The sequence below is a fragment of the Typopeltis vanoorti genome, chromosome 2 (genome assembly GCF_054136105.1).
Source record: "Typopeltis vanoorti isolate ZY-2024b chromosome 2, IOZ_Tvanoo_1.0, whole genome shotgun sequence".
Classification (NCBI taxonomy): Eukaryota; Metazoa; Arthropoda; class Arachnida; order Uropygi; family Thelyphonidae; genus Typopeltis; species Typopeltis vanoorti.
Window position 1 is genome coordinate 13,259,812 of NC_143550.1, and position 27,710 is coordinate 13,287,521.

The window sequence follows — 27,710 nt, forward strand, 5'->3', positions numbered from 1 at the left end:
CGTGTCCTAGACTGGTTTGTACAATACTCCGGGGATTGGTGTGGCTGATGCCCGCTGAACATCTCTTATCAGAATGCGCGACCGTAGCTATGAAATTCGGAGTTGGTGGTGTGATGGTATGGTCCTGAATTCACTGGTTTGGCCTCGGACCTCTGTTTGTGAGGCCACGAAGACTGAACTCCGAGAGGTATCTGAACACTCTTTGCAAAGCAATGCTTCCTACTTTGTGTCTTTTCTACGTACTGACCATTATCTCTTTCAGTAAGACAATGCATTCTGTCATAAGGCTGCTGTAAGAACTTGTAACTGGGTGGTTTGTGGACATGTACTTCAAAAATTTTGATTAGCCTCCTTAGAGCCCTGATCTCAACCATACTGAACATCTGCGGGATGAACTAGAGCATCGGGTGAGGTCAAGGGACGTCCGCCTGACGACTTCTTTCCAAGCAGTGTATATACTCTGCTTGGATTGAAGTCAACCGACACCATAATGTGAGGAACGAAACAGGCATTCGGTGTGAGAACAAAACAGCTATGCACTTCGCAACCATATGGTTGCGAAAAGCATAGTCAATCGGCTAACCGCGCGGACTTTCACAAAGATATGTGGCGGATAAACAAAGAAGAAATCTCATTGCTATTTCATGTAAATCTGGATATTCATTTTTCATTCTTATCCAGAATTTCGAATTAATCATAGAATTAAAAGTACTTTCCAGTCCTTTGTTCGATGACGATTCAATAAGTTGAAGCGTTTCTTCATGGGGAAAGGGCTGTCTCTTTGTGTTCAACAAAGGAGTTCACAATCCACATATTTTGCCTCCGGGGATCCTTCGGGATAATGCTTTTCAATCAAAAACAACATCTTCAATTGGGTTGCAATAATATCTGAAACTGAATTCTGTGAATGGAAATCACCTGCTTCCATAATATAATTTGAGTACGACTAAAACATTTCATTATTTCTTTCTGCAATCATATTGAGCCAGAGTTTCAGTTTCTTTTTGAATGATTCGATCTTGTTCCAAGCATTAAATATTATTGTATCTGGACTTTGAAGTTTTAAATTCAACTCCTTTATTTAAGAAAATATGTCGCTGAGATATGATAGCCTGGATACCCATTTCTTATCCTGGAAATAATGCGACGGGTCACTTTTCTTATCAATTAGAAACAGCTCAGATTCCTTTCGGGGTGTATATAACCTCTTGAGAACAGCCAACGAAAAACAAGATTTTGATGATCATCGCACGATGCTTTTGACAGTCTTGTATAAAGTACTGTTTTTTAGAAAATTATTTTAACAGACTGAAACAGGACTTCATTAGACTCAGGTGCCATTTTTTTGGAGGCCAGGTTTTGCCTATGAATGTAGCAATGCGTTGACAATAAGTTATTTCCCGAATGTTGAAAAATTTCGATGTCTGAAAATTCCCTATAATTCATGAATACAGTACTTCCATGTTTAAAATACGCGGCTTGGTCACTGACATTTGCTACTCAGATGTTATTTAGACATTCTGAGTCTGAGCTTTTCGACACATTCACGAATATTATTCTCCTCAAAATATTGCTACTATAAAATATTTATTCACGAAAAATGCTTAGAAAACTAAAATGACAAATGCCAGGAGAACTTCTCGCGGCCCGGTATAAATAATGTCAGGGCCAAGAGGTTGAGAAAGACTACTGTAGTAGAATGCTTTTAAATACAAGAATTATTTTTTTATCAATAGATGGCAGCACGGTATGACAGGAGGTAAACGCAAAGGAAAACGCAGCGGTCATTTTTTGTAACATGTAACGCTTGTTTTGATTTGGAATCATCAGAAATATTCAGGATGTTTAGAAGTAGTGTAATTGTAGCCTAAGCCAATTAGTATAAAATGGCTACTGTTGAATGTTCGGTGCTCAACTGGAAAACAGACTAGCTCCAATTAAAATCTAATCTTCATAGAAAGGAATTTCCTACTTGGATACGAATCCTTAAAAATGGAAACATAACCACAAGCAATTTCTAAGCCTTTTCTCGACCCGTTCCCTAGTTAGCCGATTTCTGGCATGGGCAAGCAGGTTTTTTTCTCCCGGAAACTCGGGTGTTTCGTTTTTTTACTCAAGAAAATCGACCGTCGAACCAACACTATTTTCAGACATTAAAAATATTTTTGGTTAGGGATAGGGACCACGAGATGGCGGCACTTGTTAGCCGTCTTCTTCACTGAGTACCGATTAATTAGTGATAGCCTTGGGCCAGCTGTCTCTGATTGGGTACCAGTGGAGATTGAACTGCCACTCAGTCTCCAAAAGTAAGATAGGGCTAAAACGGCCTCGCCTAATTCCCTATACGGAACAAAAAGACAGCTTAGCTGATTTTTTTTTTTTTTTTTGACAAGCAATTTTCAAAATGAAGAATGCATTATTCCCCATTACCTGTTGGCTTTGCTAACGCACTGCTCTTAAAACAGCCAATCTTTATCAAAACATTAAACTGTAGATAATTTACTGCTTCTGCTTACAATTATAACTGTGACATAAAACAATCCATTTATTTTCCGTTTTATGATATTCCATGTATAAACATGATTATCCGAAATATTATTTTTCTAAATTAATCTTTGCGAACTTACAGTTTTTAAACTTTTCGGAAAAATCACTTTATATATGATAAAGTAATGATTATAGATTAGAAATAAAAAAAAAGTGAAAAAAACTTATAAAATTAAAAATGTTAAATAGAAATAATTTAATATTTAATTTGTAATTCATAATTTAAAATTACAAATGACAAAAAGTGGCTCGAGTTCTTTTTATAATTATTTTTGGCTCGAGGCCTCTCGCATTTGTCTTCATTTTCCCCTCTTCATGCCCAACTCTTTCCATCTTCACTCCATCACTTTTTCATCATCTTTTTTTTTTAACCCGATATGAGCATACTACATTATTACAGGTTGAATTAATGGATTATATATATATATATATATATAATTTTTTATATATATATAAAAACTTGACTTTATTATATATATATATATTTATATATTTATATATACTGTATATATATCAAACTTGACTTTATTATATATATATAAATATATATAATAAAGTCAAGTTTGCGCCTGCAATTGATGCAAGTCTAACTGATCCCACAGGTAGTGCAAGATCAGGGCAACTCGTGGCAAAGGTGGAACAAGCTCCGATCACTAATCTTAATATTTACCCTTAATGCCAAAACACATCTCCAAGAAGGGGATGTATGATGTTTTGTATTAAAGGCAATGGGCCACTACCCAGACCGGTTTCGACCTTTATTGAGGTCTCGTCAGTGGGAGCTAGGCTAGAAATACCAAGATTTAGTAATACAGAGCTTGTAAGTATTTCACCAAAACAAGTTACCATAAGGTGTTTTAATCTTATTAAATAAAAATCTCTGGAGGAGATATAAATGTAGAAAGTATTTTTACCTTGGGTATATATATATATATATACAGGGTGTTCGGGATAAATTTGACATATTTATAATTAATTATATTTTTCCGTAAGTTACATGTATTAACACACACTTCTCTTCATTTAAAAGTTTGGACCCTTCTTCATTCATATACAAGATGTCAGAAAGGATGGATAGCTGGAACCCACCTGAATCATGGAAGAGAATAACTTGTATCATGATGATTCGTGCCCGCCATCAAAATAAGGATATTACGACTGCTGCCCAATGCTCCCTGAATACAGTAAAAACAATCAGGCATGAACTAGAGACTTGCAATGGTGACTACGAGGATGTAGCAAGAAGAAAGATCCCTAGCAGACGATCTGATTGCGTTCGTACAGCAGAATTCCTCGCAAATCTGCAGGAACAGGTGTTGAAGAACCCTGGCATTGGAATTCGGGCTTTGTTCGTGGAGTTGCTAACTGTAGTCAAGCCCTGGATAACAAGGGTAGCCAATGGTAGGCCGTATGTATGGCAGCAGGATTCGGCCCCTTGCCACACCTCTGGGAAAAGTCAAAAATGGTTGTCTGAAAATTTCTACGACTTCACCAGTCCAAATGTTTGGCCTCCAAACTCCCCAGACCTTAACCCCATGGATTATTTTGTATGGGGCGCAGTTGAAAAAGACACCAATCGCACTTCCAGTAATACAGAAGCCCAGTTAATGGATAAAATTAAAACAGTTTTTGCGGCCCTTCCCAGGGAGACTGTAGCATCAGCTTGTTCGAGGTTCCGAAGCAGAATTGAAGCTGTGATCGATGCTAATGGTGGTTATTTTGAGTAAATCTTGTTGATAGTATTGTAATTAACTCTGCCTGTAATGTTTTTTTGTCAAATTTAATAGATACAAAGAAGATTTTCTTTTTCCTTACGAAACTGTCAAATTTATCCCGAACACCCTGTATATATATATATTATATATATATATATATATATATATATATATATATATATTATATATATATATATACATATATATTATATATATATATATATATATATATATATATATATTATATATATATATATATATACATATATATTATATATATATATATATATATATATATATATATATATTGGGGGTGGGGGGATACAAGGCTCCTAATTACTCATGCTCAGTAAAATAGAAGAACCAGAGATTATTACACTACCTCCGTCTTCCTATTACATGAGCAGTAGTTTCTCACTTCAGAGTTCTTATCCTATCTCCACCTTCAGTGTTATGCGAACGAATCTGCATTTATCTCACTAGAAAGCTTTTTTTTAGTCATCAAGGATCATATTTTGGGGTCATAAATTTGATGAGAAATTCGCATTTTTTTTTTCTGTTGCGCACACGAGTTTGAGAGCGAACGAGACTTGACGAACGGAGTGACACTGTGCAATTCATATGTTATGCAAATATTATTTGAAGATACCTTCGTCCGTCCAAATAATATCTACTCAGGCAACTGATGTTCATATTAATAAAGATCTAAAAGAAAGTGAACAAACGAACGATGGCTTCTTTTAAGTTCAGTGGAACTGTAAGTACTTAGTACTTTTTAAGAGGCATAAAACAGAGAAAGAGAGAGAGAGAGAGAGAGAGAGCTTAAGACATTTCCATTCCAAATATGAGAATGATATTTGAGAATTGTTGGGAGGTTTTAGATTTGTAGAGTTAGTTGCTGAATTGGTGTGAGTTTATTGGCTCAGTTATGTAGAGAAAATATCACCATAGCGGAAGGAGAATTGTTAAAAATTGTTGTTTGGGTTACGAGTCAGTCCTCTCAACTCTCCTCGTTGAGAATGGAGAAGATTATCTTGTCATAAAAAATAGTTAAATATATGAAAACGGTAATATTTAGTGCTAAATAGGCTAAACAGATGAATCGATTTTCAATTATTGTTCACAACACGCACTTCAACAGTTCTTCTATTTAGCAGGAGTAGAAGAAGGAAGAACTTTTTATCGAAGTGAAATAGAAAAATCAAGAAGGAACTTTGGTCATCGTTTGGGAAGGTGGAATGCAGAATTTCACGCTTGTGCGATTAAAAAAATTTGATGACATTATGGTATTTATTTGTTAGAATGTTGAGAGAGAGAGAGAGAGTTCAAAAAAAAAAAGGAACTGAAGAGGGTCAGAAAGACAGAATTCTAGATGTAGGTTCTTTATCGCGGAATATAAGATGGCAGTAATGTGTAAATGAAACTCTTGTGTCTGATAGAATCATGTATCAGACACAAGGATGTGGTCCAGGAGATCAAGATATACGTACACGTACGTCATGTACAGCGTACTTATGTTTGTGTTCTGTAAGTTGATGAAGTGAATGTGGAAGTGGTGTATCTGGAATTTCTTTTATGATTCCGTAATTTTTTTTTTTTTTTTTTTTTTGAGAAAAGTTTTCGATATTCGCATAACACCCTTATCGACCACTCACTCACCAATTTGTGTATTTGTGTGTAATCGCAGTTAAATTTCTAATATGTGAAACAACGAAATAATAATTTCATTTTCACAATACAAATTTACTATCTACTAAATATATAGACATTAACTGTGCATTGAAAATTTGTAGATAAAAATGTGCAGATTATATGTCAAACAGATAGTCATTACAAACGCTGGTAGACATTGCATGGGTCGTTACAAAATAACCTTAAACCATGTTAAAGGTTATTTTGTAATGACACCTGCACATGCTTTAGCTAATTGTGCTGAGGTATTGGAAAAGGAGATAGGGTATGCAGAAATATGAAACTGCACCAATTAAAGCGATTTTTTTTACTGTTAGATCAGAGAATATAGACGACAGTAAGTGCATATAACGGCAACTATCGGCAGATATTAAAAAGCATAGCCAATCCGACAACCAGCGAGTTAGATTCTATTTCTGAAAAAGAATTTTACGGTAAGTAAGATAATTTGCTTTCTTTCGAATTGAAAATGACTTTGAATTTCTGTTCTGTTTTTCAATAAGATTACAGACTGAATTAGAAAAAGCACCTGCATATTTTATCCAAATCATTTCATAAATACAATTAGAATAAAACCAAATAAAACTGATAAAGAAAATTTCATTAAATCTGCGGTCGCTATGGCTTCTGCAACACTTCAGTAGTCTTCCTATCTGATTTGTATGCGATTCGATTTGGATCACTGAACTATCCTCATTGTGTGAGGTACAAAATTCTTTATTTCACTCGGCGAGCAACAAACCACAAGAAGCCCTTTGCACAGACAACGTGCAGGAGACCTTTTAGCCACTCATTTAACATTTCATTCCTTTAGGAAATCCAACTGCTTGAAATCTTTTGTAGTGTTCATCTTTCCTTTCGTGACTTGTGAAGAACATTTTAAGCGGTGAACGAAGTTCTGTACGTAAGTAATAGTTTCATCTTTCGTTACCACAGTTTAATCTCTAGGAACGAATTACCGAATCACACATTCTGGCCTCCAACCGACAATCGTCCAATCTTGAATCTAGAAAACCAGTCGAAGTTCTGTTCCGGTATAACTTACCTACAGATTTAGCAACATTTTAAGAAGTACTTTAAACCTATTTTAAAACAAAATATTTTCATGTTTGCACTGCACTTCTTTCAAAAATATCAAAAGAAAAAATAGGCAGAGCAATTATTATGGGGGAGAGGGTGGAAATATCTCATATAAGGATAATTGCATACCCTGGAGTTACTTGGTGAAAATAGCATTGCAACAATAATCAGACATTCATTTCTATTCGGATGTGCCGTTAGATCTGTTATTGTCATTGCTGCTTTTCTGTCATTACTCTTGCTCCTATCGTTACCACAGTTCGTTCACGATTTATCCATGTCGCACTATTAGCGGTGCATATTCAACAGCATGAAAGGTTCGTGGAGTATGAAAAATATATAAAAAATGAGATTGTGATCAAACATCATACCTTCGTATCGACCCTCATTATCCTCTCGCAGAAATCACCAGAATTTAGGAAAGATTTGTGGGAATATACACCATGAAAATTAGTAAGGAAATAGTATTGACAAGGAATGCCGTATTTTATATTTCTTCCAAATATTTTATGATATTATACAATATTGTGATATTATATTATGATATGTATAATATAAATTACATTATACTGGCGAAATAATAAAATCATAATGTGTAAATTACGTTATATTACGAACTTATATGATATCCATTATGTGATATTATGGTATAAAATTATAAATTATCTATGTTATATCATAAAATTCATATTAATTAGATAATTCATATAAAATTAATGAAAATCGTAAAATAATTAATAATGAAATAAAAGTAATAAAATAATGAAAATATTCATTATTATCATTATTTTATTAGTTCTGATTTCAGAACACAGCAAATGAACGTCATTTCAAATAGATAATATTTTGTGATAGGTCATCATGACGTACATGGTTTGGATGGCGTTTTCCACTTTGATGCTGGTTATGGCAGACCAACACAGTAAGTGTTTTTTCTTCAGTTTTTCATCTTCTTCTCATAAATTATTCAAGTATTAAATTTCTTTAATGATGGGACATCTCATACAAAGTGTGAATTCACATAAAATGTGTACATACTGAAATGTTTTTGATTGTTTATACATTCTAAATTCTGTGTATTCAGAATATACGACATCATCATCATTCTAAGGGACAGTCCCTGTTGCTATGGAGAATTCCCTCTTCCAGATAATGATATATTTGAAAAGTGATATATTTTATCATTATTATGACCAAATCACACAATTTTATAACGATATTATACCATATACCATCCAGTATAATATATCACTTGTATACTATACTAACTGTATATACATGTATTTCAAATAATGGTTTTTAGTAAAAATGGTATTTATTTCTGTATTTCTGTAATTTCTGTAAAATTAATGATCTTATAATCCCCATAACATGAGCAAGACGTAACTTCTGATAATCAATATTGGCCTTCACTTCACTGTTCTTCCTAATCCTGATCAAAATTTCCAACAAATAGGTGACTGAAATATAAACTTCCATCACTTCTTAATTCCCAAATATTTGAAGTTCCATTCCACTCCTCTCGCCCATGTGCGTTTCTCTACAAGTTATGCAACCCATAGTTATGAATCACAATATCCAATTTGTTCAGTTTCTGAAGTTGTCATGTAGCTATTTTTCTGAATGTGACCATATTAGAAATTATCACCAAAACATGAACAACAAAAATAACATGATGACACAAACACCTGTAATGATGTTTGCTATTCAACATTGTGGCAGTGATAATTGATTTCAACATTCATAATAACAGGCATTATCCGAAGACCTACCTGACAAGGATCTAGACAGGAGGAATCCGAACACCAAGGAAAGAAAATCCAAACACAATCTCAATAAGTGGGTTTATGTAAAAAATTCAGTTATCTAAAGGTGTGGTGAAACAGAAATCATGGAAGATATTTTGATATATCTGGATCAGAATAAGCTGGATGCTGATCCAAGAAGAAGGATCTTCCTGGATCTCGCGCAAGAAGAGTTACAATACACAAGCTGTTTGAACTCACCTTTTAATCAGTGATTTCCTCACAGATATTGTCTTAAGCTTCCTTTCAAATCCATCTTAGATGCACTAAAATCCTGATTTGTGATGTCCTTTTTCCTCCAGCTTGTTCTGGGATAAAATATTTCTCAAAGCATAGCCGAAGTAAGTAGTTCTCATACTTTCGTACATTGGTTATTGATCATGTAGTTTATTGATTAGAGAGAAAATAAATATCCTTATAGTTTTTTCTTCAGTTGTTGATTTGCCTGGTTTTAGAAAGGCAATTGCTTGCAATATTGCTAAATAACTAAAAAATCCAGTTTTTTAAAATTGCAACCAAAGGTTTCTTCAATTGTACTAATCCTGTAGATATACGTCCTATCCTACTGAAATTTGCTTTTAGCGACTTCATAACCATATTAAGTCTTGTAATATCAAAGGGTGAGCAAAAATTGCAATATAGTTGTAGCAATAAATTTGTACGCCGTGAAGTATTTTGCATACCTTTACTAGTTGCAGGAAATGCCAAGTTGATGTATAAGTGGCGATACACATCTTTCATCGCTATGGAACAGCTTACTCTCATGTTTGGTGTTCAGAGCAAGACCTCAAGTTTCTGTTCTCACGTGCAGTGCAGGTGACATCATTCGACATGCCAGAATCTTACCAACACCCTTGACCTTTTCTTAACAAGTTCCCCATTCAACACTTGGCCTCAGCCTGATCCCAGTTTCTTGTACTTTAGAACAACCTACGCCAGCAATTCACAGTCTCTTTTGTCCTCTGGCATTGCAAAGGACGATCTCAATGAGTTCAGTTCCTCCTTTCCAAGGTCTGATTACAGCTTCAGTTCTCCTCCCGATTCAAACACTTTTTCATACCGAATAATAGAAATAACCACAAATGGAATGTAAGCTTGTACCTTATTCCACCCCAAATTCCCATTTTTTTTTCATGTAATTAATGAAAATAAAAAATTCAGCAATCAAAAATGGCTTTAGATTAATAATCCAGCATGATATTGTAGCTTTCACAACTGAGAAATGAAATCAATAAATCTACACCCTATTTTGAAAGGACCAAATGTCACAAACATGCTTCCTGTTCTAATAGCAGTCGAACCTTCTGATCACCAAGGCCGTCCTGAGCAGCTTCTCCATACCCAAATTTCCACCGCTCTCACATCCAAATATTAGTGCCACCTACATGTGAGAACTGCATGTGAGAGCGGTAACAACACCTAATATATAAATGTACTGGCCTCATTCTTATCTGCCAGCTCTGATGGCCATGGTATTCTAATAATTTATATATATATATATATATATATATATATATATATATATATATATATATACACGCTATCTGAACAAACATATTCGGATACCCCTTCGTAGTTATGTATATCGCTGTATACATCACAACCATGGCTCACACAGGTATAAAAGGAGACACTTGGTTTTGCAATCTACATATTAACAATAAAGTGGTCTGTACTGTCAAGCTCATTGACTTTCCACCTTTGCAACAACTCATTTCGGAAAATTTCTGCCCTGCTGCAGCTGCCCAAAATCAACTGTAAGTGACGTTGTGGTGGAGTGGAAAAACCTGTGAGAAGCAACAACACAATCGCAACCTTGGAGGCCACAAAATTACAGAGCGGAACTGCCAAGTGCAATAGCGCAAAGCACGAAAAAAATCGCCTGTCCTTCGCTGAAACACTCGCTAATAGGTCCCAAATGCCTTTACAAGCAACATGAGCACCACAACTGTTCATCAGGAGCTGAAGAACTTGGGTTTCCATGGCTGTACAGCAGCATATAAGCCTGACATCAGAAACGACAACTCAAAGCATCTGGTGGAGTCGTGTAAAGTTCTCTGCCAATGGACTCGGGAGCAGTTTAAATGCCTTCTCTGGAATGATGAATCACGCTTCACCATCTGTCAGTCTGATAGATGAGTCTTGGTTTGGCGGATGTTAGGAGAACTCTACCTGTCCGAATGTGTTCCGTCAACTATGAAGTTGGCACAACACATTCGGGCAGGTATCTTAGCGCTGCGGCCTATAATGAGATTCTGGCAAATCTTACGATTCCTACGTTATGGCAACAGTTTTGTGTAGATCCTTTCCTGGGACAACACGACAGTCCACAAAGCAAGGTCTGTGCAGAAATGGTTTGATGAGACGGATGTTGAAGTACTTGACTGGCGCACAAAACCCATCTCAACGTCATCGAACATCTGTGAGATGAATTAAAATACCGATTGTGAGCCAGGCCGAATCTCCCAACACTAGCAACCGACTTCATTAATACTCTTCTGGAAGAATGGAAGGAAATTACAGCAGCAATATAACGATGTCTAGTGGGAAGCCTTCCTAGAAAATTGGAGGGAAGTTCAACGTTTTGGATAATGTCTTTCATATTAGAGTGAGGGTCGGGACGATCAGAAGTCTGAATATTTTTGATCAGATAGTGTATTATTAGTATACATATATTAATTTGTGCTATTTATATACACAGCACTGTATTAAACAAATAGTGTAATGCATGCATTTAATAAGGTGGTCATTTAAATTTGCTGTATTGTGCAGAGTTGTGAATTATGAAATGAAATTAATTACGCCGATAACTTACGTGAATTAGGAAATGACTTAATGATGTCTTCATTTTTAATTCCCTGCTAGATATTTGTCCACGGGAGGACTGCTCTGCTGTGTTGTGCCGACAATTAAATCGATGTGTGTCGGATAACGACTGCAACCACAACGAAAGGTGTTGTTTAGACTGCTGCGGAAGATACTGCCAACCTCGTTCTTATGGTAAGAATTAGTTTATGTCAGTGTGTGCATAAATCGTTATTCACACTGACAGAATAGGGAATAATAATCCAGCAGCATCATTATTATTAGATTTTATGTTTTCAACAATGATTCAGTACACAGTTATATATAGAGAGAAAGTTTTTTAACTTGAGTATATTATGTATTCAAGATACCAAGTAACTTTATATAAACTTGATTTTTAATCCTATTTCCCAAGTAAGCAAACAGACAAGTAAGTCAAGTTTGCGTGCATTTTTTGCATTAATTACGTACACAATAAGTCTTGAATACATAATATACCCACGTTAAAAAAATGTTCTACATCTATCTCTCATCCTGATATTTTATTTAGTAAGGTCAAAGCACCTTGTGGCAACTTGTTTAGGTAAGATTCATAAGCTCTGCATTACTTCAACCTTAGCATTGTCAGGTCTGGCTCCCACTGACGAGACCTCAATAAAGGTCGAAACCGGTATAATGTAGTGGCCCCTTGCCTTTAATGCATAGCATCATACATCTCCGCAAGAGGATGTGCTTTCCATTAAAGGAAAAATGCTAAGGAAAGTGATCAGAGCTTAAACCACCTTTAAAACGAGTTGCCCCAGACTACTGGCACTACCAAGAGTGGCGTCAGACCTACACTACGTGCAGGCGCAAACTTGACTTATTTGTTTGTTCGCTTACTTGGGAAATAGGATTAAAAACCAAGTTTATATAAAATTACTTGGTATCTTGAATATATATATATATATATATATATTCAAGATATATATATATATATATATATATATATATACAGGGTGTTCGGGATAAATTTGACAGTTTCGTAAGGAAAAAGAAAATCTTCTTTGTATCTATTAAATTTAATGAATTGACAAAAAAACATTACAGGCAGAGTTAATTACAATACTATCAACAAGATTTACTCAAAATAACCACATTAGCATCGATCACAGCTTCAATTCTGCTTCGGAACCTCGAACAAGCTGATGCTACAGTCTCCCTGGGAAGGGCCGCAAAAACTGTTTTAATTTTACCCATTAACTGGGCTTTTGTATTACTGGAAGTGCGATTGGTGTATTTTTCAACTGCGCCCCATACAAAATAATCCATGGGGTTAAGGACTGGGGAGTTTGGAGGCCAAACATTTGGACTGGTGAAGTCGTAGAAATTTTCAGACAACCATTTTTGACTTTTCCCAGAGGTGTGGCAAGGGGTCGAATCCTGCTGCCATACATACGGCCTACCATTGGCTACCCTTGTTATCCAGGGCTTGACTACAGTTAGCAACTCCACGAACAAAGCCCGAATTCCAATGCCAGGGTTCTTCAACACCTGTTCCTGCAGATTTGCGAGGAATTCTGCTGTACGAACGCAATCAGATCGTCTGCCAGGGATCTTTCTTCTTGCTACATCCTCGTAGTCACCATTGCAAGTCTCTAGTTCATTCCTGATTGTTTTTACTGTATTCAGGGAGCATTGGGCAGCAGTCGTATTATCCTTATTTTGATGGCGGGCACGAATCATCATGATACAAGTTATTCTCTTCCATGATTCAGGTAGGTTCCAGCTATCCATCCTTTCTGACATCTTGTATATGAATGAAGAAGGGTCCAAACTTTTAAATGAAGAGAAGTGTGTGTTAATACATGTAACTTACGGAAAAATATAATTAATTATAAATATGTCAAATTTATCCCGAACACCCTATATATATATATATATATATATATATATACAGGGTGTTCGGGATAAATTTGACAGTTTCGTAAGGAAAAAGAAAATCTTCTTTGTATCTATTAAATTTAATGAATTGACAAAAAAACATTACAGGCAGAGTTAATTACAATACTATCAACAAGATTTACTCAAAATAACCACCATTAGCATTGATCACAGCTTCAATTCTGCTTCGGAACCTCGAACAAGCTGATGCTACAGTCTCCCTGGGAAGGGCCGCAAAAACTGTTTTAATTTTATCCATTAACTGGGCTTTTGTATTACTGGAAGTGCGATTGGTGTCTTTTTCAACTGTGCCCCATACAAAATAATCCATGGGGTTAAGGTCTGGGGAGTTTGGAGGCCAAACATTTGGACTGGTGAAGTCGTAGAAATTTTCAGACAACCATTTTTGACTTTTCCCAGAGGTGTGGCAAGGGGCCGAATCCTGCTGCCATACATACGGCCTACCATTGGCTACCCTTGTTATCCAGGGCTTGACTACAGTTAGCAACTCCACGAACAAAGCCCGAATTCCAATGCCAGGGTTCTTCAACACCTGTTCCTGCAGATTTGCGAGGAATTCTGCTGTACGAACGCAATCAGATCGTCTGCTAGGGATCTTTCTTCTTGCTACATCCTCGTAGTCACCATTGCAAGTCTCTAGTTCATGCCTGATTGTTTTTACTGTATTCAGGGAGCATTGGGCAGGAGTCGTAATATCCTTATTTTGATGGCGGGCACGAATCATCATGATACAAGTTATTCTCTTCCATGATTCAGGTGGGTTCCAGCTATCCATCCTTTCTGACATCTTGTATATGAATGAAGAAGGGTCCAAACTTTTAAATGAAGAGAAGTGTGTGTTAATACATGTAACTTACGGAAAAATATAATTAATTATAAATATGTCAAATTTATCCCGAACACCCTGTATATATATATAGAGAGAGAGAGAGAGATCTATATATAAATATCTATCTATCTATATATAGATAGACAGATCCAGGGAGAGCACTTGCCTCCCCCCCGGGGATCTACTTCTGGGAAAAAAAAAATTAAACAATGAAATAGAATTTTATTGATATAATTATTTGTCTCCAAGCATTCCCCTCCCCCCCCTGGAAAGTTTTGCTTTCCCCTCCCCTGGAAAATTTTCAGCGGACGCCCACGTATATACAGTATGTCTATACAGTGATGAAGGCATCATGATTAACAATGATGTGTGATGCAGTACATTTAGAATTTTGCAATAAATGGTGTATATGTATAGTATATGTATATATATATATAACGTTTGGACATTTGGACATTACGTTGGCTTTCTGTAAGTACGTGCATGTTGATATTCTATCATTGATGAGTCTTTCCGTGATTTTTTTCTCTTACGTCGGCGAGGCGTAATTATTACATTATTCGGATTTTCCTTTTTCATGTAATGGCTTTATCACTACAGTTTTTAGGTTTAGTGGTATTTTGCAAACATGGAAACTTAGGAGGGAAATGTAGTGTGTATTTTGATATCCCTTGGTGGTATGTGGTGATATTTCAAATATCAAATCCATTAGATATTTGAAAGTTAATTTTTGAGTTGGCCATATCCAAATTTTTTTGTTTTATCTGGGAGAACAAAAGTGTCTTTCTTTGTGTCTGCATAATATCTATAATCTTATTGTTGTCAAGGTCGGTTATATTTCATCTTAGATTTATAATCCCTTACTTCTTATTTTTAGTTTTTCGCGTTACTGTACCCTAACGCTAAGGTAATAACTAACACACACACTTACATTGGGCATACCATTGATGCATACTTCAGAATTATATTTGTAGCCTAACACCTTCCATAATTATCCTGTTCGTCATTCTCTAGTGCATTCCTCATGCAACCAATGTTCTTGAAGGGCTCGGAGGGAAAGTATTTTGATGTCTGTGGATCTTATAGAACTTTACAATGGGCATAGTCTAGATAGATCGACGAACGTGGATATCCTGGACGACAACACTGCCTCTCTTGATGCCGAAAGATCAGGCTTTCTTATGCCTGCCTCAGTCCTGATATTTGGCTCTTTTTTCGCTAACCTGACGAACCGGCTGCATTAAATTCATCGTGAAACCCTCATTAGGAGATTCTACCTGTCCTAAAAGTATGGATGACATGAAACAATCAATCATCTCACTAACCACCCTTCTATTCTAGTCGGTTCTTTATGATGGTACCTATTGCACGATATCTTTTAACTCTAATGCTGTGGATTCTAAAACAACATTGAGATAGGTGTGTCATAGTCTCTCTGATCCTACAGAGAGAGGTACCTATATTATGCCTACGGCGGGCTATAAGAACCTTGGTGGGAAGGGCAATTATCGTAGTCCTGCCCAGATCTATATACTCCCATCCAGGCGTCATGTGTGTTATTTTACTGACCAAAAGATGTTGAAATGAAACCCTCTCCTAGCCACTGAAGAACTTCCCGTCGACAACGAGATATAGAAGCCTTTCCCATCTCTTCATTTCAAGAGAGTTAGAAACAATGTGTATTCCATTATGAAAGATTCAGCGCAGTGTTTTAGTTAATTCTCATTGAATCAAAAGAGTTCAAAAGGCAGTTCTGGTAAAATGTGGAGATGAATGTTCGAGTTTATTTAACCTTATCTTAAACGAGGAACCATCCACCTCATTGCAGAAATTCCTAATCCGCCAGATTTAAAGGTCACATGAGGATAAATAGCTGGAATTTCATGCAGTAATCTAAGTCAAGATCTAACTGCTTGATGTACTTGTTTATATGATCTGTTCAGGAAAGTTAAAGTTGTTTTTCCTAATACTAAAGAATGTAATGATTTAGGTAACGTAAATTAATTTAATAACGCAGTGTGTTACTGAAGCTTCAATGGAGCTTTACGAAACTTATACAAAAATGTTGAAAGTTGACTCGACCGAGGACATCGTCCAGCAGTCGAAAACATTAATCCCATATACCGCGACTCGTCCAAACTAACGATAGGCGGTTGGAAACATTAAATACGTAATCTTGGACTTTTCCTGTAATGCCCTAATGGTATGAGGATGATGGTAAAAGACTTGGCTTCATTAAAAGCAAGATCACTGGGAGTAAAATACTGATCAGAATGGTCTAACAACTCCGGAAAACCATCTTAGTTTCAGCAACGAGTATCAAACCATCTGCAAACGCCGTCGCATTTATTTGGATCCATTCAAATTAAAACCATTACATATATGGCAGCACAGATGAAAGAATGCCATGAATAACCTATCAATGATTAGGAATCTCCTTGTCTAATGCCACGTGTAGAAGGAATACTCGATGTTTTATCGCCAATACTAATCGTAGTAGATTACTTACTATATAACTCAGAAATATAATGTTTAAAAAGAACAGGACAACCAATCACTGAAAGTACTTCAAGAATACAAGAATGGAGACACTTTCAAAACCTTTCTATAAATCGAGCGAAGTAATCATAAGTGGAACGCGCAATCGACGAGCTTCAGAAATTAAGACGGTTAATATAATGACATTTTTGGCACATCCATCGGTAGGATTGTAGGCAGGCTCTTTGCCTGCCTACAATCATAAGGAATAAGGAAATAAGGAAATATCTTTTGTAAATGCTTTACCAATATTTTTATGGAATAGGCTAAGAAATATAGGAGCTATAGTAATTGGTCTGTATTGAGAGGGATGAGTAGCATTTGATTTTTTAGGGATGAAAATAGTCCTTGACTTTTTAACCGATAAAGAAATGTGATTTACTGTACAAACAAGAGAAGATTCCTGTAGGATCTTGAGAGGAATAATCTTCAACTTAATTTCAGTAAAACCATCAGGACCAGAAGCAGAAGAATTTTCCAGAAAGGCCGCTTTAATTTCTGATTGCGTATTAAAGACAATCTGAATTCAATGGAAAACGATCAAAGCGATTACGCTGAAATACGGGCAGTGAAGAAGAGAATGGTTGACTCCAAAATACAACAAAATCTCAAAACTGATCGGAAAATGGTTGATTAATTTCTGCTTCTTTTAGTCTGTCATTTAGTCTCTATCCGCTAATTGAATCGTGCTTAAACCGTGTATGGAAAATTTCTGGATAACATTTTATTACTGTAATAGTTACATTTGTTTCAGCGTATTTCTGATTGAAGTTTGCTTCTGTATTCCACATATTCGCTTTTTAACTCTGATTACAAGGATTTATTTCTGAGCTGATACCATAATTGGTATTTTGTGTTTATTTTTAGCATCAAATCATCGTTTAGCTATGGATGTGAATCCTATTTTCCTGGTAAGTTTCTTGTATATGCAATGCATCGATGCGAATAAAATGCTCACAGTTCTTGTGGATTATCGTTTTGCGTTATAAGATGCCACGCGATTTTTCTATTTTCTTCATCCACAATGCTGCCGTTTATTACTTTCTTGAAATGGTTTGAGTGGAGTTTCTTTTCTTCAGTACTGGGATGTGTAATGACATAAAGTAGAGTTTGTTTGCTAGTTTTTCTTTAACAGCCACTGGTAAAAGTTATTATCTCTGCCACAAACATTAATGTTATCCATAGAGGATTATACAGTACTTTCACTTGTCATTTCCTCTCTAATATAAGATAAAATGGTTGCTGGTAGCCAAAATTTGACAGTACATTTCAATAAGTTGTTTTGTGTTTGATACAGTGTTTAGGAGTATGATTGCTGGAGTATTGTTTCCAGTACTCCAGAGCAATCATAGTGCAAGTTATTGTTATAGTCAAGGCATTGCACATAATCGGAAGGTTCTTGTCACAGCAGCTGCATAATTCTTCTGCTTCCATTTTGTGAGGAATGCTTGTATTTTAAGCGTATTATTCGTTGTTGTCAGGAAATAAACTCGTAACAGAGAAAACCGTAACAAAATAAAAACTCATACCTAAGGTTAACTATCATTTCATACTCTGAGAATGTGTGTTAAGCAGTGACCACTAGCGTGGGAACATTATGTAGAAGGTCAGGTAGATTGGCCCATCGAAAGTCACATTTAACGCATTGTCGGGGTAATAAGATAAATAATCGTAGCGCCAAGCACAAGGAATTCCGTGAAATCATAAAATTCAAGTTACTTCTCCAAATTTTATAGAAAATTGAGAGGAGAAGAGAGTACAACAGACAACTACCACCATCTCGTGCTCCATAACCCTAGCACTATATATTATTGTCTGATAGCGTAAGTTTTAAAGTCGATGTTCTTGAGTTACGGGATGATTAAAATCTCTAGTTCACTAAGAAAAACAGCACTTTGCTGTGCCCGGAGATTGGCTAACTTGAAACCAGTCAAAAAAAGCTTAAAGAGGTTTCTCTAGTCGGAGACGAGAAAATCGAAATTACAACATCTTTCCTCAGACTGCCTGATGCTGTGGATGCAAGCGTTATTTCCATGGGGCTGCAAAGGTCTGTGTAGAAAAAAAGTGTCATTAGAAAAATATTAATAATAAAGTCTATTCAAACGTATAAAAACAATTAATAAAAGCCAATCATAATAATGTCAAATATAATAATGACAAAATTCAGTTTATTTTGGGATGTTGGAATTGATTTTCTAAATTTTCTATACCAAAATCGCTATGCGTTTCCTAGTGAAATGTCGAGAAATCATACTATTTGCATGCACGTATTCGTGTAGGGAAACAGCATCGTTTAATATACGTATATAAAATTAACTTTGAGGAAGTAAATAAATGACGCATATACAGGGTGTTCGGGATAAATTTGACAGTTTCGTAAGGAAAAAGAAAATCTTCTTTGTATCTATTAAATTTAATGAATTGACAAAAAAACATTACAGGCAGAGTTAATTACAATACTATCAACAAGATTTACCCAAAATAACCACCATTAGCATCGATCACAGCTTCAATTCTGCTTCGGAACCTCGAACAAGCTGATGCTACAGTCTCCCTGGGAAGGGCCGCAAAAACTGTTTTAATTTTATCCATTAACTGGGCTTTTGTATTACTGGAAGTGCGATTGGTGTCTTTTTCAACTGCGCCGCATACAAAATAATCCATGGGGTTAAGGTCTGGGGAGTTTGGAGGCCAAACATTTGGACTGGTGAAGTCGTAGAAATTTTCAGACAACCATTTTTGACTTTTCCCAGAGGTGTGGCAAGGGGCCGAATCCTGCTGCCATACATACGGCCTACCATTGCCTACCCTTGTTATCCAGGGCTTGACTACAGTTAGCAACTCCACGAACAAAGCCCGAATTCCAATGCCAGGGTTCTTCAACACCTGTTCCTGCAGATTTGCGAGGAATTCTGCTGTACGAACGCAACCAGATCGTCTGCTAGGGATCTTTCTTCTTGCTACATCCTCGTAGTCACCATTGCAAGTCTCTAGTTCATGCCTGATTGTTTTTACTGTATTCAGGGAGCATTGGGCAGCAGTCGTAATATCCTTATTTTGATGGCGGGCACGAATCATCATGATACAAGTTATTCTCTTCCATGATTCAGGTGGGTTCCAGCTATCCATCCTTTCTGACATCTTGTATATGAATGAAGAAGGGTCCAAACTTTTAAATGAAGAGAAGTGTGTGTTAATACATGTAACTTACGGAAAAATATAATTAATTATAAATATGTCAAATTTATCCCGAACACCCTGTATATTACGTGTAAAATGATTAAATACCACAAATTCCCCCATTGTTCCCCCATAGGGCATATTTCTTGGATTCCGTTTGTTCTTTACTCCACAAGAACGATCCAGATGGAATAAAAATATACTATTTTTTTATCGATTTCTCTACAAGTTTCGTGAAAACTGTTTTGTTTCACATCATCAGGAGAAATACGTGAAATAAACTAAAAAAAAACAGACAACACGTAACGTATGTAATGAAAATATCTGAACAAGAATACCGTACCTGTTAAGCCCACACACAGGCGAAACAACCTCTTTTACGAAGAACACGACACACTTCATAGAACGAACCAAAGACATTATGTCTATAATAGATCCTACTGATCTACTTGAAAGCTTGAACATCGTAATCTGTTCAACAAGAACAGAACCTACACAACTACTACAAAGACCGTTTTTCCCTAGACACCGAAAATCTCTTTAAAATTGCATCAATAGTGCGTTCTTCAAATTCTATGAGGAATATATTTTGAACAGAACGAAGGATTAGCAATGGGGTCTTCCCTCTCTCCCTTGTTAGTAAATCTATTCATGGAGTGATTTGAAGAAAAAAGCATTTCATTACCAAGTACACAACCAAAAGTTTGACTCACATCGACGACTTTTTCATCGTTTGGCCGGTCCAAGTGTATTACCCAATTGGAAGAATTCCTTACGTGCCATAGCAACATTCATTTTTGGATAAAATTCACTGTTGAATTGGAGGTAAGCAGGTCCTTCACATTTTATGATACATTTATTGAAGTATCCGAACAGAACACAGCACGTTTCTCGGTTTACAGGAAGCCAACACATGAATGTCCGACGTTACTTACACATCACAGCGCAGAAATGAGCATTATTCGTGGTCAGGAGAGGTACGCTGATCAGGACACCTCCAGGAAGTCGAGAACAAAAGTAAAATACTGTTAGCACTTACAACTGAAACTAAACATCGGGTATTACGGCTACAAACAAACAAACCAAAATGCTCCACATAGAATATAGGTTTTATTTCCTCAAGAATGTTCAAGGAATCAATTTTTTTTAGTTGATTCGCGTATTTCTCCTGATGATGATGGGTAACAAAATAATTTTCACTAAATTAGTAGAGGAGTCGATAAAAATTAGTACTGTATCCCATCCACGATTTTTATATCGTCTGGTGTTCTCTAATTTAACATACACGGTTTAGAGTAATTTCAAGAAGACCAGGAACCTGTAAACAACGTCACAGCAAATGCGCGTTTTCCATTTTTATTTTTGTGTTCAAACATAGCATTATGTACCTTACCTGTTATAACCTGTTTTTTTAGTTAATTCGTGTATTTCTTCTGATGATGATTTATTTATTTATTTATTCGTATGGAGTTTCCTCCCTTTTTTCTTCCCCCGTCCCTATTGGGGCGAGTTGAGCCCCCTCATGGGGGGGGCTCAAGTATTTATGGCTGTGATGATGATGATGGGTAACAAAAGAATTTTCGCCAAATTAGTAGAGGAGTCGATAAAAATTAGTCTTATATCCCATCTGGTTAGTTCTTCTGCAGTATCACCAGCAAAAAAGCATTTCTAATATGTCCACTTCCACAGAAGCCAACTAGACTACCATAAATGTATTCTACCTGACCTCTTATAAAATAATTAGGGGATATAATGATGATGATGATGATGATGATGATGATATACAGTTCACCAACTGCCTGTTAGGAGCAAATTCAGGGCTTTTGTTTTTTTATTAAAGCTTTCCTCTATTTCTTTTTCCTATGGATGCCAATATTATTACCTGATGTTATTATTTCCCTTTGTAACATGAAATTTGTAAATATATCATCCAGGTTTGTTGGTAATGTGTGTGTGTGTGTGTGTGTGTGTGTGTGTGTGTGTGCGTGTGTGTGCGTGCGTGCGTGCGTGCGCGTGTGTGTATGCGTGTGCGTGTGCGTGCGTGCGTGCGTGCGTGTGTATAGAAAGACAGAGAAGCTAATATATTATTATCGTTATCTTTCTGAAGGGGGCTGTTTCAAAAGAGACTGCACTGGTGTGAGATGCGGATGCTCTACTCAAAACGATTGCTTCCCAGGAGAGGTCTGCTGTCAGGGATGTTGTGGGAATTACTGCTTTACTCCTCGTCTTCTTCTTCCTCCACCACCTCCTCCTCCTCCTCTTTCTCCAGGTAAATAAATTACAAATACTTTGCTTTTATTTGTATTATATATATGTGTGTGTGTGTGTGTGTGTGTGTGTGTGTGTGTGTGTGTGTGTGTGTGTGTGTGTGTGTGTGTGTGTGTGTGTGTGTGTGTGTGTGTGTGTGTGTGTGTGTGTGTGTGTGTGTGTGTGTGTGTGTGTGTGTGTGTGTGTGTGTGTGTGTGTGTGTGTGTGTGTGTGTGTGTGTGTGTGTGTGTGTGTGTGTGTGATACAAATATGGAAAACACACACACACAATTAATTGGAATGTATTATTGATGCGTCGCTGAACTGGAAGCCAGAGCGAATATATTGTGCTTCATTAAGTTTGTATGGTATTTTGGGTGAGTGTTTCTTGTTCGTAGTATGTCCTTAGAGCTCTTTTCAGGCTATTGTAGTTTGTAAGGTTTCTGTATTCAAAAGGTAATTTCTTTATCATGTCTGGGATGTAGAAGTTTCGCGTGACCTTTCCGTAGTGATTATTGTATTTATATGTGATATAATTAGTTGTCAGAGGTTTTCTTATATGGTATATATTTCTAACTGTCCTATAGTTGGCATCGAAATAATGTTTTAGCAAAGCCGCCTAGTGACATAATTGTTTTGCTGTCAGTATTTTGTGTTCTGACATTGCAATGTATATAAAGTCGTTATATTCTCTTTGTTCCCAAAAGATCAGTTTTGTCATTTTGTGCTGTAACGACATTAATCTATTTAATTTGTAGGTTGCACAGAAAGCATACGTTGTTATAGCGTATCTTAGTATATTTTGGCATAGTGCTGTGTTTATTAGTATTTTTAGGCGTGTGACAACCATGTCTTTTAATCTGTAGAGTTTGCCACTTATTGTTCGGAGTTTGTTGTGTAGATGGTTTATGTGGCTATTCCAGTTCATATCTGCATCGAAGTAACTTCCAAGGTATCGTATTGTTTCAATCTGAGTGATAGTAGTGGTTTTGTTGTTCAGTGTGTTTTTTATGTTGGATGGTTATATATTTGGTATCAGCTGGTTGAGTCAGTGGATTTCTGAATATCATTAATTTTGTCTTTTCTGAGTTTAGGTGTGTGGAGTTTTTCATGAGCCAGTCTATGATCAGATTTATGTCATGTTGCATATTTGTTGGGGCTATGCTTGCGTTATTATGGATGGATATTATTGCTGTATCGTCTGCGTATTGGAATATCTTACCTTTGATTGGTAGCTGATTAATATCGTGCGTGTAAATGTCGAATAGAGTTGGGGAGAGTACAGCTCCCTGTGGTACCCCACAGTTTACTGGTAGCTCTCTGCTTCGGTTTAACCCGATACGTGGGATATGATTTCTATTTTGCAGGTAGTTTGTAAAACACCTGTGAAGAGGCCCGTCTATTCCAACATCCCTCAGCTTTTCTAACAAGGTTTGATGTGTGAGTGTATCGAATGCTTTAGTTAGATCAATAAAGACTACCATGGCAATTTTGTTTTTGTCTAAGGCGGTATTAATTACGTCTGTAAATTCTTCCAAGAGAGAGATGTTGTTCCCTTTATTTTTCTGAAACCCATATTGTGTTTTGGGGATAATATGAAAGGTCTCTGTGTATGCTTTGAGTTTCTTCAGTATGATCCGCTCCATAATTTGATTGATAATTGGTAATGTTGCTATGGGTCTGTAATTGCTGATTAAATTTCTTTTTCCATGTTTGTATATGGGTGTGGTTATGGCGGTCTTTAGCATACTTGGTATCTATCCTGTTTTAAATATTTTATTTATTAATAATTTATAAATAATTTATTTATTAATTAATTAATAAAATATTTATTTAGTAAGATAGGACTTAAACTAGTTGCATGTTGCTTTATATCTTTAAGTCTTATACCATCATTCCTGGGCCTTTGTTTGGTTTGATTTGATGTATTGCAGAGAGAAGTTCTGTTTCTTTTATGGTTGGGAATCATAATGTCTGTTTTGATTGTGGTCCAAGTGGAGGGTCACGTTTTGTGATTAGGGAAATATTTCTGTGCAGTTCTTGGATGGGGTCTGCAAAGTATTGATTAAAGTCATTTGCTAGTTGTTGGATAGGTCTTGCGTCTTTCATGAAGCTGTGTTTTATGGTTTCGGAGGTAGTGGTATTGGGAACAAAATCTAGCATCTCATTGATCAGATGCCAGGTTTGTTTCATGTTGTTTTGTGCAGAGGTTAGTTTGTCTTTGTAGTAGCTTCTTTTTGCATTTCTGATTTGTGTTGTAAGGCGATTCCTTGTTATCTTATATTGAGTTTTTAAAGCTGTGTTATTTAGATACCGCTTTAATTCTTTCCTTAAAGCGTCCTTTCTGTGTATTTCTAGGATTAAGTTTTGTGTTATCCAAGGATTTTGTGTTGTTTTGGAACGAATTCTGACTTTCTTTGCAGCTTTCTTACTATATGTCCTCCAGCGACAGAAAACAATATTATTGTTTTCTGTCGCTTTTCTTCTGTGGGACATTGCATGGATATTGTCTTGGTGTGCAGGTTTAAGAGCGGTGAAGTAATGGTCTGCTACTTTGCACTTTATGACTGATGCAGTGTAACTGTTTGCTGGTGCTCGGACGTTTATTTATGTGATCTAGACAGGAGGCAGTGATAGTATTTCCGAATATGGATACCTAGACACATGGATAGCGTGTCTAGGTATTGTACAGTGTTGTTCTGGTTTTTGTTTGCAATATTTATGTTTATGTCGCCAATTATCATTAGGTATTTGGTTGAGCATATTTCTTGGCTTGAAAGCCAGCAATTGAGTTCATGCAAGAATTTTATCATGTTTAGGTTTGGTGGACTGTAAATAGCATTTAGTATTATGGGATTCTGTCTATTGGTGGTATTAGTGTTTTCGAGGCAAAGGGTTTCAGCATGCTCAAGCTGATAGGCCGTTTCTTTTGCTATTAATTTTTGTTCGATAAATATTAATATTCCACCCCCTCTTTTTGTTTGGTGGCATGATCTATGTTGTTGGAAGCCTGGAATGTGGAAAGCAGTCGCTTCTTCATTAGTTATCGATACTTCTGCTAGAATCAATATATCAATAATCAGTGTAATTCCTCAGATAAGCCTGTAACAATAACCAATGTTTTCGGATGCTTCTCTCAATCTATGCAAGATTGAGAGACTTCTCACTTGTACTGTCTGTTGTTTCCGTGCATCAAGCAATTCGAAAGTACAATCACTGATGTATTCTGGTGTCATTATATATATATATATATATATATATTTTTTTTTTTTTTTTTTTTTTGGTTCACATTCAATTTTGTTGTGTTGAGATCTTCTTATTGAACTAAATTGGAGTCTTTTGTTTCACTCTGGCAACCTATTTATATCTTCCGAGCTTTTTATTTGTATAGACTTTGAAGTCTGTGACTTTCTCAAGAATATTTTGCCGTCTTTGATCCATAAAAATTGATACTTTTTTCTTTTTTTTTTCATTTCTTGCTTGGTTCAAAAGATTCTGATTAAAAGGTGATAAATACTCAGATAGAAAGATTGGCGTATTCTCTTGTGATGCATTTAAATCCTTGACTACTGTTTTTTTTTTTTCAGTTTGCTGGCTTTTATGTGATTGTCTCTTGTAGCCTTGCTTGTCAGATGGATTATTACTGGTGCGGGTCGTGGCAAGCCTTGTTTTTTGTTCTTCCTGGGAATCCGATTTATGGTCTGAATATCATTATGCTGTAAGGGGATGTCAATCGCATGGCCTAACTTTAAAACTACGCCTCTGAGACTTTCTGTGGATTCAGTTTCTGGAAGACCGTTTATGACAAGGTCTTCTTTATGTTGTTGTTGGTTTAAAACTTCGTATTGTAGTTTCAGGGAATTAAATTCTTCACTGAGTTCCGAAGTGTCTTTTATCAATTTGTGCTGCTTGTCAGTTAGTGCGTTAATACCGGTTTTAATGTCTTTTACCGTTTGTAAGACTTCTTCGACTTTTGAATTATTAAATTTAACAAACTCTTCATATTCGCTAATTTTTTGTTATTTGTTTATTCTGTTTATCAAACAGTTCTTGGACAAGATCTACCAGGCTAGCTTTTATATTTTCTAAACCTTTTTCTAGTAATAAATTTACGGAACTCAAATTACAAGACTCACCGATATTTTTTTGTCTGTTCAGTCCATCGCACGATGAACTGAACAGTATATAATAATAATAATAATAATAATAATAATAATAATAATAATAATAATAATAATAATAATAATAATAATAATAATGTTACGAGTGAGAGTTGATTGTAATTGCTTTGTCTCAACAGACGTGCTTGACTGTATCGAGGTTCTAATTTCTAATTCGCTTAAAATTAATGTACATTTAGTTTAGCAACTATGATATGTGTGAAATATTTGTTAATTACGGACACATTATAGCTGCTGTTCTTCTATTCAGAATGTCATGCGAAATTCTAATTATCGAAACATATCGATATGATGTGTGTTGGAATTATTAAGCTTTCTATGTTATTTCTATATCTCTATGTTAAGGAGTGTATGGCCAGCAACTCGAGGCAATTTTCTATGCACCATGACATAAACTAAAAATGGTACTCTGTATTTCTCCACTTTTCAAAAGCACAGTTAGCAGAACCGAATACATAAAGAAATGGGACAGTTTTCTCCTACATAAAACAACAAACCTGCTGGAAAACATAAAATTTATGGACGTAATAATGGAATTCAAGTTCTTAGTTACTATTGTCGTAATTATAATCATGTACCAATAGATATTCCTTACCCTTTTATATACACAGCCAATGTTATTCATTCTTTTCATATTCTTTGCTATTTAAGATCGAAATGCTGTTTAAAAAATCCACCGCGCTTTATGCTTCATATGAAGCTTTCTTTGTTCACTAAATTATAAAATTATATCTGCATAATGCATTTATTTTCAAAGTACATAAATTTTGTTTTCTTACCAGGATTCTGCCCAGGATGTTACCCAACATTCTGCTTCGTTCCACCAGTAAACAATTGCACAAATCCGTGTCCTAGAGGTTCAGTGTGCTGCCAGAGATCGTGCAATATCGGATGCTTTTATCCAAAGCAATTCTGTTGAATTCCATCTTATTCTGTCTATCCATACTGAATGTAGTTAAGCATTTAAGACAATGTACGCAGTTATACTGAAAATTCATTACGTGGTATTTCTGTGTTCTTTTTTCTCTGACAATAAAAATCCCAGTAAAATAAATGTTAATTTTTGTTTGTAATAATTCTTACCATAAGCTGCTTAAACAAATTCTCCCAGAATTTCAGAATAAATTGTATTCTGTGCGCAAAGTAC

The 27,710-nt window shown here is 35.9% G+C and overlaps 1 protein-coding gene across 1 annotated transcript; it reads left to right on the top strand.

Moving 5' to 3' along the window:
• The first annotated feature begins 6,299 nt into the window (after positions 1 to 6,299).
• Positions 6,300 to 27,623, top strand: LOC150108828 (uncharacterized). Its single transcript, XM_090403588.1, has 5 exons — positions 6,300 to 6,388; positions 7,890 to 7,956; positions 11,705 to 11,839; positions 22,243 to 22,404; positions 27,346 to 27,623. The coding sequence occupies exons 2-5, from the start codon at positions 7,896 to 7,898 to the stop codon at positions 27,480 to 27,482; spliced, it is 495 nt and encodes a 164-aa protein (XP_090259714.1). The 5' UTR covers positions 6,300 to 6,388; positions 7,890 to 7,895; the 3' UTR covers positions 27,483 to 27,623.
• Positions 27,624 to 27,710: the final 87 nt, after the last annotated feature.